The 12,069-nt window shown below is 44.6% G+C and overlaps 1 protein-coding gene across 4 annotated transcripts in view; it reads left to right on the top strand.

The window, feature by feature from the left end:
* Arid1a (AT-rich interaction domain 1A) overlaps positions 1-12,069 on the top strand; it is a 75,503-nt gene that overhangs the window by 51,173 nt on the left and 12,261 nt on the right. For 3 of the 4 annotated variants that reach the window (XM_031378990.1, XM_031378987.1, XM_031378988.1), the window contains exons 5-10: positions 7,046-7,286; positions 7,546-7,635; positions 8,388-8,555; positions 9,106-9,418; positions 10,238-10,383; positions 10,467-10,576. In XM_031378990.1, coding sequence (XP_031234850.1) covers positions 7,046-7,286; positions 7,546-7,635; positions 8,388-8,555; positions 9,106-9,418; positions 10,238-10,383; positions 10,467-10,576 — 1,068 coding nt within the window. The remainder of the gene's footprint in view (positions 1-7,045; positions 7,287-7,545; positions 7,636-8,387; positions 8,556-9,105; positions 9,419-10,237; positions 10,384-10,466; positions 10,577-12,069) is intronic. The other variant, XM_031378989.1, reaches the window with a different exon arrangement.

Here is a 12,069-nt window from a genome sequence, read left to right as displayed (position 1 = left end):
TTTACAGTTAGAATGAAGTTTGGTCAGTGATCCCTACCTCCATCAGCCTTCACTCAGTGGTCCCTACCTCCATCAGCCTTCACTCAGTGGTCCCTACCTCCATCAGCCTTCACTCAGGCATTCCTTTCTTGCTCTGCTGCAGCTCTAGCAACAGCTTTTACCTTTTTAGATGGGACAGTTGGTACTCTAGGTGGCAGTACCTGTCCAGAGTCCCAAATATAAAAGGTAGAAAGGGGATAGAGATGGTATGGCCATTACAGATTGAAACCAAACTGGATGCTTGGGGACTCATCATCAGGCAGCATTTACACTCGGCTTGTCTTGTTCGTGACTGGTATTTTTCTGGTCCCTAATAGTCTAATCCTGCTTAGTCCCTCAGGCTCTGTGGGACAGACTTGCATTTAATGCAGTGCAATCAAGAATAAAGAGCCTCACCTGATAGTGAAAAAAATGGACCAGGAAGTTGTCTTCATTTTAAAGTGGATGCCACGTGTGGCAGTATACATATACTTTAAGCCCAGTACTTGATGCTGTGACAGGAAGACCTACCTGAGCTATGTGAATTCCAGGCCAGTTTGTACAATGAATCCGTATCTCAAAAGAGAAAGAATAATAATAAAATAGATGCTCTAATGGAACGGATAGCAGATGTGATGAGGCTAGAACTGTGATTTGTTGTTGACTTGTTTTTGAAATAGACCTTACTTTATATTGGGAAGCCTGGCCTTGAATATTACTTTAGCCTTTTAAGCAGTCAAGGCTGCAAGTACATGCTACTGCATCTAGCTTTGAAGTTCCCAAGGCAAAAACAATTTAAACTAGAATTGTTGAACCTGTAACAAAGGGAGTTGGTCTCTGTCCTTGTTCTTGCATGTGTTTAAAGGAGCCTGTTGTCCTGTTGTTGGAGCACTTCTGTGCCTGGTGTGGCAATATGGATGTTGAAGCTTACTTGGTGGCTATCCTTAAGTAAGGAGCCTTCCCATCTTTTAGCCTGGGGAATGAAGCCCCACTTTTCCTATAGTTTAAGTGGTGCAAGGAGGAAGTATGAAGACTTACAGTCACCTGAGATGGGGTTCATTCTAGATGACAAGGATATCTTTATTTCTCCGTCTTAAATCATATCCTTTTGATAAAGGGATTAGAACAGAGTTGATGCGAACCCCCAGCAGACTCTAATCTAAGATTTAGGAGGCACCTGCTCTCCGTTGTGACTCGTTCCTACTGTTGTACACAGTACCAGTTCTCCTGCTTCTCTAGAAGTGTCGCTAGTAGTAAGCTCTGCTACCCTTGGTAAGTATGTGCTTAAGAAAGTCTTTGCCGGGCGGTGGTGGTGCACGCCTTTAATCCCAGCACTTGGGAGGCAGATGCAGGCGGATTTCTGAGTTTGAGGCCAGCCTGGTCTACAGAGTGAGTTCAGGACAGCCAGGGCTACACAGAGAAACCCTGTATCCAAAAACCAAAAAAAAAAAAAAAAAAGTTTTTGCTGTTGTTTTTTTGAAAAAACATGGAGCCAACAAAACAAAACCCTTTTTTGAGACAGGCTGTCACTTTGTAGCTTACATTGGCTTTGAACTCCTGATCCTCTTTCATCTGCTTCAAGTGATAGAATTATACACTTGTATCTCCATGCTTAAACCTCCCAGATTTGTTTTAAGCTATTCATTTCCCTGAGTCTGTTGAACCTGTTGCCCTGTCCTTCCTTCTGCGCAGTTAGGGTTTTCCACATCTCTCCTGTATGTTTGAGAATTAACTCAGTTTCTTCAACATGTGAACAGCTTCTTTATGTCCCTGGATCTGTGGGATGGGAACTGACACTGCCAGTGTAGACACATTAAGTACGCATTTAGATTTTTCTAATCTGAATCATTCAGAGTATGTGTGAGGCTGTAGTATTATTTGTTTGTCATCATCTCCTCTCCTCTCCCCATCCCACCTCCTGCCATGCGATGTACGATTTTCCTGGCTCTCCATCTTTTTCAAACCCAAGGCCTCCAAGCACATGCAAGTGAGCAATGGCCTCAGCCCTTAGCTTGTTCTTATTGATGCATGTCTTACCTATCGTAACAATACAAAACCAGACAAAATTCTTCACTGCTAAGTAGATGCATTGGGGTCTCCTTCTTGCATAGTTTTGTGGGCAGGCCATTTATCTTCCTATTCCTTAATCCTGTACGGGTATCTAACAGGTTCACCAGGTGACTGTCTCATGGTACATCTTGTGAACTTTTCTTTTCTTGGAGAGCACAGCCCCCAACCTCCACCACAAGGTATGGACTTGTGGTGGCACAAGTTTTGGCACGGTTTTGTTGTGGTGTGAAGAGAAGGTGTCAGCTGCTGAATTCTGTTTGTCAGCAGAGCCTGACAAACCCATGCTGGCACACTCTAGGGCTGGGCAACCAATCACAGCTGGAACAGTTATCGTCATGGAGTCCCTGTGGGCTTCCTCTATCAGGTCACATCCCAAAATAACACTGGGCAGTATTTCAAGTGAAGAAATGAAGGCTTTCAGAGCTGTAGCCAGCCTGGAGTGTGAGATTTTGTGTGAAATAGTTGGACCTGCTCCAGCGCTTTTGATCTGCATGGTAGATGAGCAATAAAATTCATGAAACACGTTGGAAACACGTGAGGAAATTCTTCTGGCCCTGCTGCTTCCTTGGAACTGGCAAGGGCACTGAGTGGGCTGATCCTCGCCTCCCGTCTCCCCGCAGGCTTGTACTTGGAGAAGAGCAAACCCAGGGAGAAAGCTGTCCAATGGGACACATGCTACACTTCTAGGCAACCCCTCCTCTCCCAAGAGATACTTACTAGATGGGTCCTTTGGGAGAGTTTGAGAACATGAGGCTCTACAATGGTAATGGCACATGGGGATCAGGTTGATGAAACTCATGTCTTTGGAGTGTGCTCTAGAAACCAGGCTTGTTAAGCACGCTGAATATCTGACTCAACAACCACATAACAGATTTTTATGAAACAGGAGATCTGAAAAACTGGATTATTGTAGAGTGGAAAGCCAAGGTGTGTTGTCTCAATCAAGAAAAGGTCATGAGGTTTGGGGTATGGTATCTGTCCCTACAAGAGGAATGGATTGGGAGGCAGCTTTGGAAGACTTCAACCCTACTTTCAATAAAAACATTTTCCATGTAATTAGCCCCTGGGATTGATTAATATGTCTTATATTTCCTGCTGCATGGATATTGTATGTTGTCGTTCTCTCCCTGTTTCTTTGAAATTGTAATGTGTGTATGTGGTGGATGCATGTGATTGAGGTTGTGTCTCTGAAATGCAGGTATGCAGAGCAGAGCAAACATGAGAGTGTCCTGCTCTGACACTCTCTGCTCATGCTATTTATTGAGTACCTCACTGCACCTGACATTTCCAGTTAGGCCAGCTGGTAAGCAAGCCCCAGCAGCCTTCCCTTTGTTCCCCAGCTAACACCTTGTGTGTGCGTGCGCACTCACTCTTCCTTCTTGAGACAGGGTTTCCTTGTGTAGCCCTGGCTGTCCTGGACTCTGTAGACCAGGCTGGTCTTGAACTCAGATCCACCTGTCTTTGCCCGGGTGCTGCGATAAAGGTGTACTCTACCACTACCCAGCATATACTTCTTATTCTAGAATATTGTAGCTGGTCTTTTGGTCGCAATTGTATTGTGCTAGTGAGTTTGTGAGCATGCCTCACAAAGTGTCACCAACTCATTTGTCCAGACCTCTCATTGAAAACCTAAGCCAAGCTTGTTTGCCAGATTGTTGTTCAAAATCACAATTAATGATTACCATTTACTTAACTCATAGTATGGCATGTTAATGGGAAAAAAACAAGTAAACAGGATTGGGCTTGAGCTTTTGCCTGGGGTTCAAGCCACCTAGTCACCAAGTGAGCTGGGCAGATGATTCAAGCTCTCCTAGGCATCAGGTTCCCATGTCTTCAAAATTTAGTGGTAGTAGTGTATTCAGCCAAGAGTTGTAAAAAATTAAAATACAGAAAATCCCAACCTGGTCTACAGGGTGAATTCCAGGGCAGCCAAGTCAACACAAAGAAACCCTGTCTTTAAAACAAAAGAAAAGGAAGAGATAGGAGGATCAGAAATAATCGGTTTGAATCCAACCCGAACTGCATGAAACCATGGATGGATGCATGCACGTAGATTGAGCCTCAGGTGGTACACCTCAGTAAACTGGCAGGAGGAAAATCAGTCTTCAATACATAAAGAATGTGAGGCTGGTGGGGTGGGGGATGGACAGGGACAGAATGAAACACAAAGTGCCTGCACATAAGAAAGGTGGTCAAACTGTAGCTCTTGTTAATACTGAATCTTTTACTGGGCGGTGGTGGCACACACCTTTAATCCCAACACTTGGGAGACAGGCAGGTGAATTTCTGAGTTCAAGGCCAGCCTGGTCTACAGAGTGAGTTCCTGGACAGCCAAGGCGACACAGAGAAACCCTGTCTTGAGAAACAAATGAACGAACAAACAAACAAACTGAATCTTTTGCCCTTTCCCATTCTTTTTTTTTTTTTTAATTATTCTTATTATTTTTAAGTATAGAATAGTTTCTTCGGGGCATGGGGAGGGGAGTTAAGAGGGCAGTGGAGGCAGAGAAAGGCAAAGAGAAGGAAAGAGTAGAGAAGTACAGCCTGGCAAATTTCTGTGTCCAGGCATCCTGACTGGCATGGGGCTCTTGATAGTGGCTTATTTAGCGCTTTTTCTTCAAGGAACTTAAGACATTGTATCAAAACTACCAACTGTCTTCAGAGTGCCTTCATGAAGAAAGTCCCTCTTTGCCATCCATAGATTCTGAGACTTTAGCCCAAGGGCTGCTTCTGGGATCCCTCAGCCAAGACTGTACAGTTACCTCAGATCTGTGGGGAGCTCTGCTCATTAACACAAGCGCAGCAGAATTCATTTCCTGACTATTTAGTGGTGGCTGTCCTGGGCGCATGGACCAAATGGTAGCCAGCCCAAAGATATTCAAGAGTATCTCATGCGTTATCTCAGATGTGGTTTCTAAAACACTGTATTTTACCTATGTAAATAGAAACTGTCCAAAAACAACACGTTGTTGTTGTTGTTCTTCTTCTTCTTCTTCTTTTTTGTTTGCTTGTGTTTGTTTTTTGTAACAGGGTTTCTCTGTATAGCCTCAGGTGTCCTGGAACTCACTCTGTAGACCAGGCTGGCCTCAAACTCAGAAATCTGCCTGCCTCTGCCTCCCAATGCTGGGATTAAAGGTGTGTACCACCACTGCCCGACTAGTTTTTCTTTTTTTAAAAGTTTTATTTATTTAAATGAGTACACTGTAGCTGTCTTCAGACACACCAGAAGTGGGCATCCGATCTCATTACAGATGGTTGTGAGCCACCATGTGGTTGCTGGAAATTGAATTCAGGACTTCTGGAAGAGTAGCCAGTGCTCTTAAGCACTGAGCCATCTATCTCTCCTGCCCAAAGCAATTTGAACAGAACCAGATTTGGGACTTTGGGGACTGGAGAGAGATTGCTCAGTTGGAAAATTGCATTTATAAGCTTGATCCCTAGAACCCATGTCAAAAAGCGAGACTGATGGTACACATTTGTGTAATACTAGTGCCAGGGTGACAGAGGTGAACAGATTCCTGAGGCACACTGGCTAGCCACCTTAGCCTTCTTAGCCAGTTCTTTTTCCATTTGAAGATCTGTCTTCACAAAAATCTTAAGGTGTACAATACCTGAAAAACAGTTTCTGAGATTGACCACTAGTTCCACATGCATTTGCATACCCCATCTCAAACAGAAGTGCAATAGAACACGGACAGGGATAGGTCTCAAAAGCTGACTGTGGCCATGTAACTTGGGAGGTAAAAATCAAGGATCGCATTGTCTATAGTGAGTTCAGGGTCAACCTGCGCTATATGAGACCCTGGATCAATCAATCAATAAACGTGTGTGTGTGTGTAGGCAAAAAATTATACATTTGATTCTTAATATCTCATGAAATATACTAATTTCTTCCAGTATGCAAATAGGTCATCTCAGAAACTGGCAGGCAGCGTTCAGAGGAGCAAGGGCCCTACTGGTTTGGCAATTTCCTGTCCATCCCTCTTACAGATCAGGAGTTAGAAATTTAATGCCAGACCTTCTTGGCATTGAAGAGATTCTCTTTCCCATGTTCCATATTCTTCTCTTATCTCTTTGCTCATATAATACAAAGGTTTGGATTGAAAGAGTCTTTAGTAAATAGGTTACGATGACGTGCGTGACAGGCTAAGAGGTTAAAAGCACCAGCTGCTCCTACAGAGGACCCTGGTTCAATTCCCAGCATACACATGGCACCTCACAACTGTCTGCAACGCCTATTCCAGGGATTTGACAGACAGACTTACAGATAAGACACCAATGCACATAAAAAATTATTTTAAAAAACACACACAAACACACTCTAATGTGAGAGATGTGAAGAAGAGGGGTTCATAGCAGTACTTTTTAGTTTTCTTCTTAGAGTAGCACTTAAGTGTCACTGAAATAGGCACATTCTCCTTGTTAGAAGAGAGAGAAGGTGAAATACCAGCTGTTATGAGATCTTGTTGGGATAGAATGGACCGCCAAACTACCATTTGTAGCCTAGCTACCCGTTTGTATGTCTGGAGCTTCACTGACACATGCACACTTTTAAGTTTGTGGCTATTGTTGCTAAAGTAGCAGGATTGAAATAGGTTTCAGTTTGTTTGATTGCCTAGGTGGAAGGTAGCTAGCTGACTGCTTTATGGGTATGACTCTAAAGAATAAACTTGAGTTCATCCTATTTCTCAAAATATTTGGATGCCAGCACAGCCTGACTGTGTATATGTGTGTTTGTCTTGTGACACGTCCTTATTTTGTGGTCCAGGCTGGCCTTAAACTCAGTCCTACTGCCTAGCCTCTTAAGTGCTCGTTTGCAAATGTGCATCACATTGCTCAGCAGTGAGGTTCAGTGTGGGCCTTTGAAGTCTCTGTATGGAAGCTAGTGTCGTGACCTTCTTTAGTGTCGTATACCTTCTTTTGCTTCCTTTTACTGATGTCCTTCCATGTGTTTCAGGATTTGTCTGGTTCAATAGATGATCTCCCCATGGGGACAGAAGGAGCTCTGAGTCCTGGCGTGAGCACATCAGGGATTTCCAGCAGCCAAGGAGAGCAGAGCAATCCAGCTCAGTCTCCTTTTTCTCCTCACACCTCCCCTCACCTGCCTGGCATCCGAGGCCCGTCCCCATCCCCTGTTGGCTCTCCTGCCAGTGTCGCGCAGTCTCGCTCAGGACCACTCTCGCCTGCTGCAGTGCCAGGTACCCTCAGTGCTGGTTTCTTGGGAAGAGGAAAAGCTGTCTGGACTCGTGCTAAAAAGGAGCTTTGATTCCTGTCTGCATGATTTCCCTTAGTATTTTAAGAAGGGAGGTGGGAAGCCCATGGATGAATGCCACCATAAGAAGTGTTGGGCCATTTCCAGCTCTTAGTTAGAATTCTCAGGCTGAGCCATATTTTTTTTGTTTTGTTTTGTTTTTTTGTTTTGTTTTGTTTTGTTTTGTTTTTTTTGGTCTGGAGCAGGCAACCAGATGCCACCTCGGCCACCCAGTGGCCAGTCGGACAGCATCATGCACCCTTCCATGAACCAATCAAGCATTGCCCAAGATCGAGGTGAGAGCTTGGGTTTTGACAGAGGGCTAGCAGGAGCACCCCAGCCTACCACGGTGGTGACATGTTGTTATTGACTGCAAACTCGCTGTGCCAAATTCATCGCTGTCCCATAGGCTGCTAACTGAATGAATGTGGTACTAGAGTATCCTGTCAGTGCCTTGTTCAGTAGCTCTTAGAGAACTGAATGGCAGAAAGCTTAGAATAATGCCAGCAGCAGACTGTTAGGTTCAGTGAGCTTGTCCACGTATCCATCCTCCAGCAGGTACTCTATATAGCTGAGTGCTGACCAGCATTTTGGTAGCTTGCACCTTTCATTGTGCCTAATTCATTTAGTCAGCATTTTCTGAAGATGCAGCATTTTGTGGGTTGTTTGTTTGTTTTGGTGTGTTTTTTGTTTTGTTTTTTGGTCAGTGCTTTTTACCAATTTTCTATTTAGTATGAAAGTTGATTTGGGGCAGTGACGGCATGTGCCTTTCATCCCTTCACTGGGGAGGCAGATGCAGGTAGATCTCTTGAGTTCAAGACCAGCCTGGTGTACTGAGTAAGTTCCAGGACAAAACAGAAACATTGTCTTAAAAGTAAAGCAACAAGATAAGTTTATATATACTCCATGTAAATGGCATGTCACTTTCAAGACACCTGAATGGGCAAATGACAGTAGCAGATTCCATGCCAAAGAAAGCCCAGCAGAGTGGGGATGCCGTTTATCCCCATTGTACTGAGCAGGTAATTTGGATACATTCCACACATAGGTTATATGCAGAGGAACCCCCAGATGCCCCAGTACACTTCCCCTCAGCCCGGCTCAGCCTTATCTCCACGTCAGCCTTCTGGAGGACAGCTGCACTCGGGCATGGGCTCCTACCAGCAGAACTCCATGGGGAGCTATGGTCCCCAGGGAAGTCAGTATGGCCCACAAGGTAAGTGTGCTACCCCTTCAGAAGGAAATAGATGTGCTAATGCTGGGTTAAACGAGTAGGGCATTCTTCCTTAAATCTCCTCAGCTGAGGTCCTAGGGTGGGCTGGGCCAACACAGGTGCTTATTAGATAAAGGGACTGTGCCGGGACTAGATGAGTATTTATCACGTGTGCATGCACATAACATGCGAATTAAGAAAATGTTTGGGTGGAAGGCAGGAAGAGTATGTAAAAAGGAAAGAATTGTATTGAATGCTGAAGCGACTGGATAGTAACACTGTCATCATTCTCTGTGCTGGGCAGTCATAATGGAGTGTGGCTCCCTAATAAACAAAGCCCTGGGCTCAGTCCCCAGCAAACCCCACCCCAAATTGGGGGCGGGGCTAGAGAGGCCCCCTGTACATGCTCCTTTTTTTCCTCTCTCTCTTTAGTGATGGATTTGTTCATTTTTCCTGGCCCAAATATTGATAGATTCTAATTGTCTGGAGTTTTAGAATTATAGTTGTGGGACTGGCTAACGAAGGCTTGTGTTGTCTTTCCCTCCCCTCCCAGGAGGCTATCCTAGGCAACCTAACTATAATGCCTTGCCCAACGCCAACTACCCCAATGCAGGCATGGCTGGAAGTATGAACCCTATGGGTGCTGGAGGTCAGATGCACGGGCAGCCTGGAATTCCACCTTACGGCACACTCCCTCCAGGGAGGATGACTCATGCGTCTATGGGCAACAGGCCTTATGGCCCTAATATGGCCAATATGCCGCCTCAGGTTGGGTCAGGGATGTGTCCTCCACCAGGGGGGATGAACCGGAAAACTCAAGAATCTGCTGTTGCCATGCATGTTGCTGCCAACTCCATCCAAAACAGGTAAGGCCTGGGCAGTGAAGAGAGTGTAAATGCACGAATGCACATAACATGTATGTTATCGAAGGTTCTTCTAAGCACTGTGCTTTCTTTCTAACACATAGTTTAAACACATACACTCAAAAGTGCTGGTTCTTAAGGATGTTAATAAAAATTGATATGATGAAGTGTCCCTTGTACAGAACTTAAGCTAGGTGTGGTGTTTTATGCCTATAGGCTAATCTACTTGGGAGTCTGGGGAGTAGAGAGTAATGGAAAAGAGAATATTACTGAAATCTAACCTGGTGGTGTTTTAGCATGACAAATGAGTGTTAAGATTGAGCATATCTTACAGGTTTTATACCATAAAGAGATCCTTTAAGTTGAAATATAGCAACTTTAGATGTTGCTTATGGGAAAGTGGTGTTTATAAAACATCATAAGCCAGGCAGTGGTGGCGCACACCTTTAATCCCAGCACTTGGAAGGCAGAGGCAGGAGGATTTCTGATTCTGAGGCCAGCCTGGTCTACAAAGTGAGTTCCAGGACAGCCGAGGCTACGCAGAGAAACCCTGTCTCGGAAAAAAAAAAAATCATAAGACTTTATTCTTCAAGGATTGTTCCCATCAAACTAAGCTGGTGTTTGCTTTACAGAGTTCAGACCTTCCTTGAGCCTTTGTGGCAAATAGATGTGACCTGGGTTAGATTTGAGAGACTTAAAACTTATCTATTCTCATTACACAATTAAACCACTGTTTTTTAAACAACTATTTTTTTTACTCATTCCCAAATGTAAAAAGTTCAGTGTGTCTCTAACCTTCTCTTTAATTTTCATCTTCCTTAGGCCACCAGGCTACCCGAATATGAATCAAGGGGGCATGATGGGAACTGGACCTCCCTATGGACAGGGGATCAATAGTATGGCTGGCATGATCAACCCTCAGGGACCCCCATACCCCATGGGTGGAGCCATGGCCAACAATTCAGCAGGTTAGGGTAATTGGGCGCTCATCACAGGAATCCCTTCAAGCTGTAGTAAAGCCGATTGGACTTGCATTGGTTTCTCTTCACAGGGATGGCAGCCAGCCCAGAGATGATGGGCCTTGGAGATGTGAAGTTAACTCCCGCCGCAAAAATGAACAACAAGGCTGATGGAACACCCAAGACAGAATCCAAATCTAAGGTAATGATTTTTGTCTTTTGCCCTTTCCAGCTTTGTATCTTATCCCCTTTCCTGAATGATAAGAAAAAATGTGAGCCAGGCAGTGGTGGCATGCACCTTTAGTTCCAGTACTCAGGAGGCAGAGGCAGGTGAATCCCTGAGTTCGAGGCCAGCCTGGTCTACAGAGCAAGTTCAGGGACAGCCAGAACTACATAGAGAAAACCTGTCTAGGGGAGTACAGGGTGCTAGAGGAAAAAAATGAAAAAGAATGACAAGATTTTAATGATGCTGGTGCCCACAAAGGCTTCCATTGCCTAAGTATACTATTCCCACTGGGCTCTGCAGTATACACTCCTGTGCGGCTTAGCCTCTTAAATGCTTCTACACTGATAATGATGAATACTGTGGGCAGCAAGCAGCAGAAATGGCTGGTACTACAATTCTACAAGCAGAACAGTGATGCAGGTGGGGATTGGATTCTTAACCTCCCTATAGGGTGGCTCTACGTGTGTTGGAGTTACAGGTATTTGTGAAACCACCTGATTGGGAATGAGACACCGGCCCTCTAAAAACAGCTATCATGTTTACCCGATGATCCCCTGGCATGTTTGTTTTGTTTTGTTTTGTTTTGTTTTGTTAGGGAGTCAGTGGGTTGAGACAGGGTTTCACTAGGTAGCTCTGGATAACCTGGAACTCACAGAGTTCCGGCTGCCTCTCTGCCTCCTCCTTTGCTGGGATTAAAGATGTATGCTGCCACACCCAGTCCACATGTACATTTTAAAAATTGTTTATTGCCGGGCGGTGGTGGTTGCACGCCTTTAATCCCAGCACTTGGGAGGCAGAGGCAGGCGGATTTCTGAGTTCGAGGCCAGCCTGGTCTACAGAGTGAGTTCCAGGACAGCCAGGGCTATACAGAGGAACCCTGTCTCGAAAAAACAAAAACAAACAAACAAAAATAAATAAAAATAAAAATAAAAATTGATTATTTAGTGAAGAGAAGTGCAGAGCTGCAGTGAGCATGTCGGAGGCAGCACACTCCTATAGTCTATTTCTCAGGAGCCTGATGGGCTGAGTCCAGGGAGGCCAGCCTGATCTACAGAGTGAGTTCTAGGACAGCCAAGACTACACAGAGAAACCCTGGCTCAAAAAAACAAAACATCTATTGAGATGGCTCAGTGGTTAGGAGCACTGGCTGCTCATCCAGAGGACTTGAGTCCAATTCCCAGGATCCACTTGGCAACTCACACTGTAACTCCAGCTCCAAGGGGCTCCATTGATTTTTGTGCCCTCTTTTGGTTATGTAAGCGCCAGACACATGTAGATGACATGTGTACTTACACTCAAAACAGTCCTTTGTGTGAAGTAATTTTAAAATTTAACATTAAAAAGACAATGATTTTGAAATAAAAATAATCACACAGCCAAATTAACCAAACCTACAAGTCTACATATTTCAGTGAACTTCTGTACAGTTAGAACGGCCATCCTGAAACCACAGCTTGGTGGTAAATTTT

This window comes from Mastomys coucha, unplaced genomic scaffold (assembly GCF_008632895.1).
Source record: "Mastomys coucha isolate ucsf_1 unplaced genomic scaffold, UCSF_Mcou_1 pScaffold18, whole genome shotgun sequence".
Taxonomy (NCBI): domain Eukaryota; kingdom Metazoa; phylum Chordata; class Mammalia; order Rodentia; family Muridae; genus Mastomys; species Mastomys coucha.
This window is presented reverse-complemented; position numbering and strand designations above follow the sequence as displayed.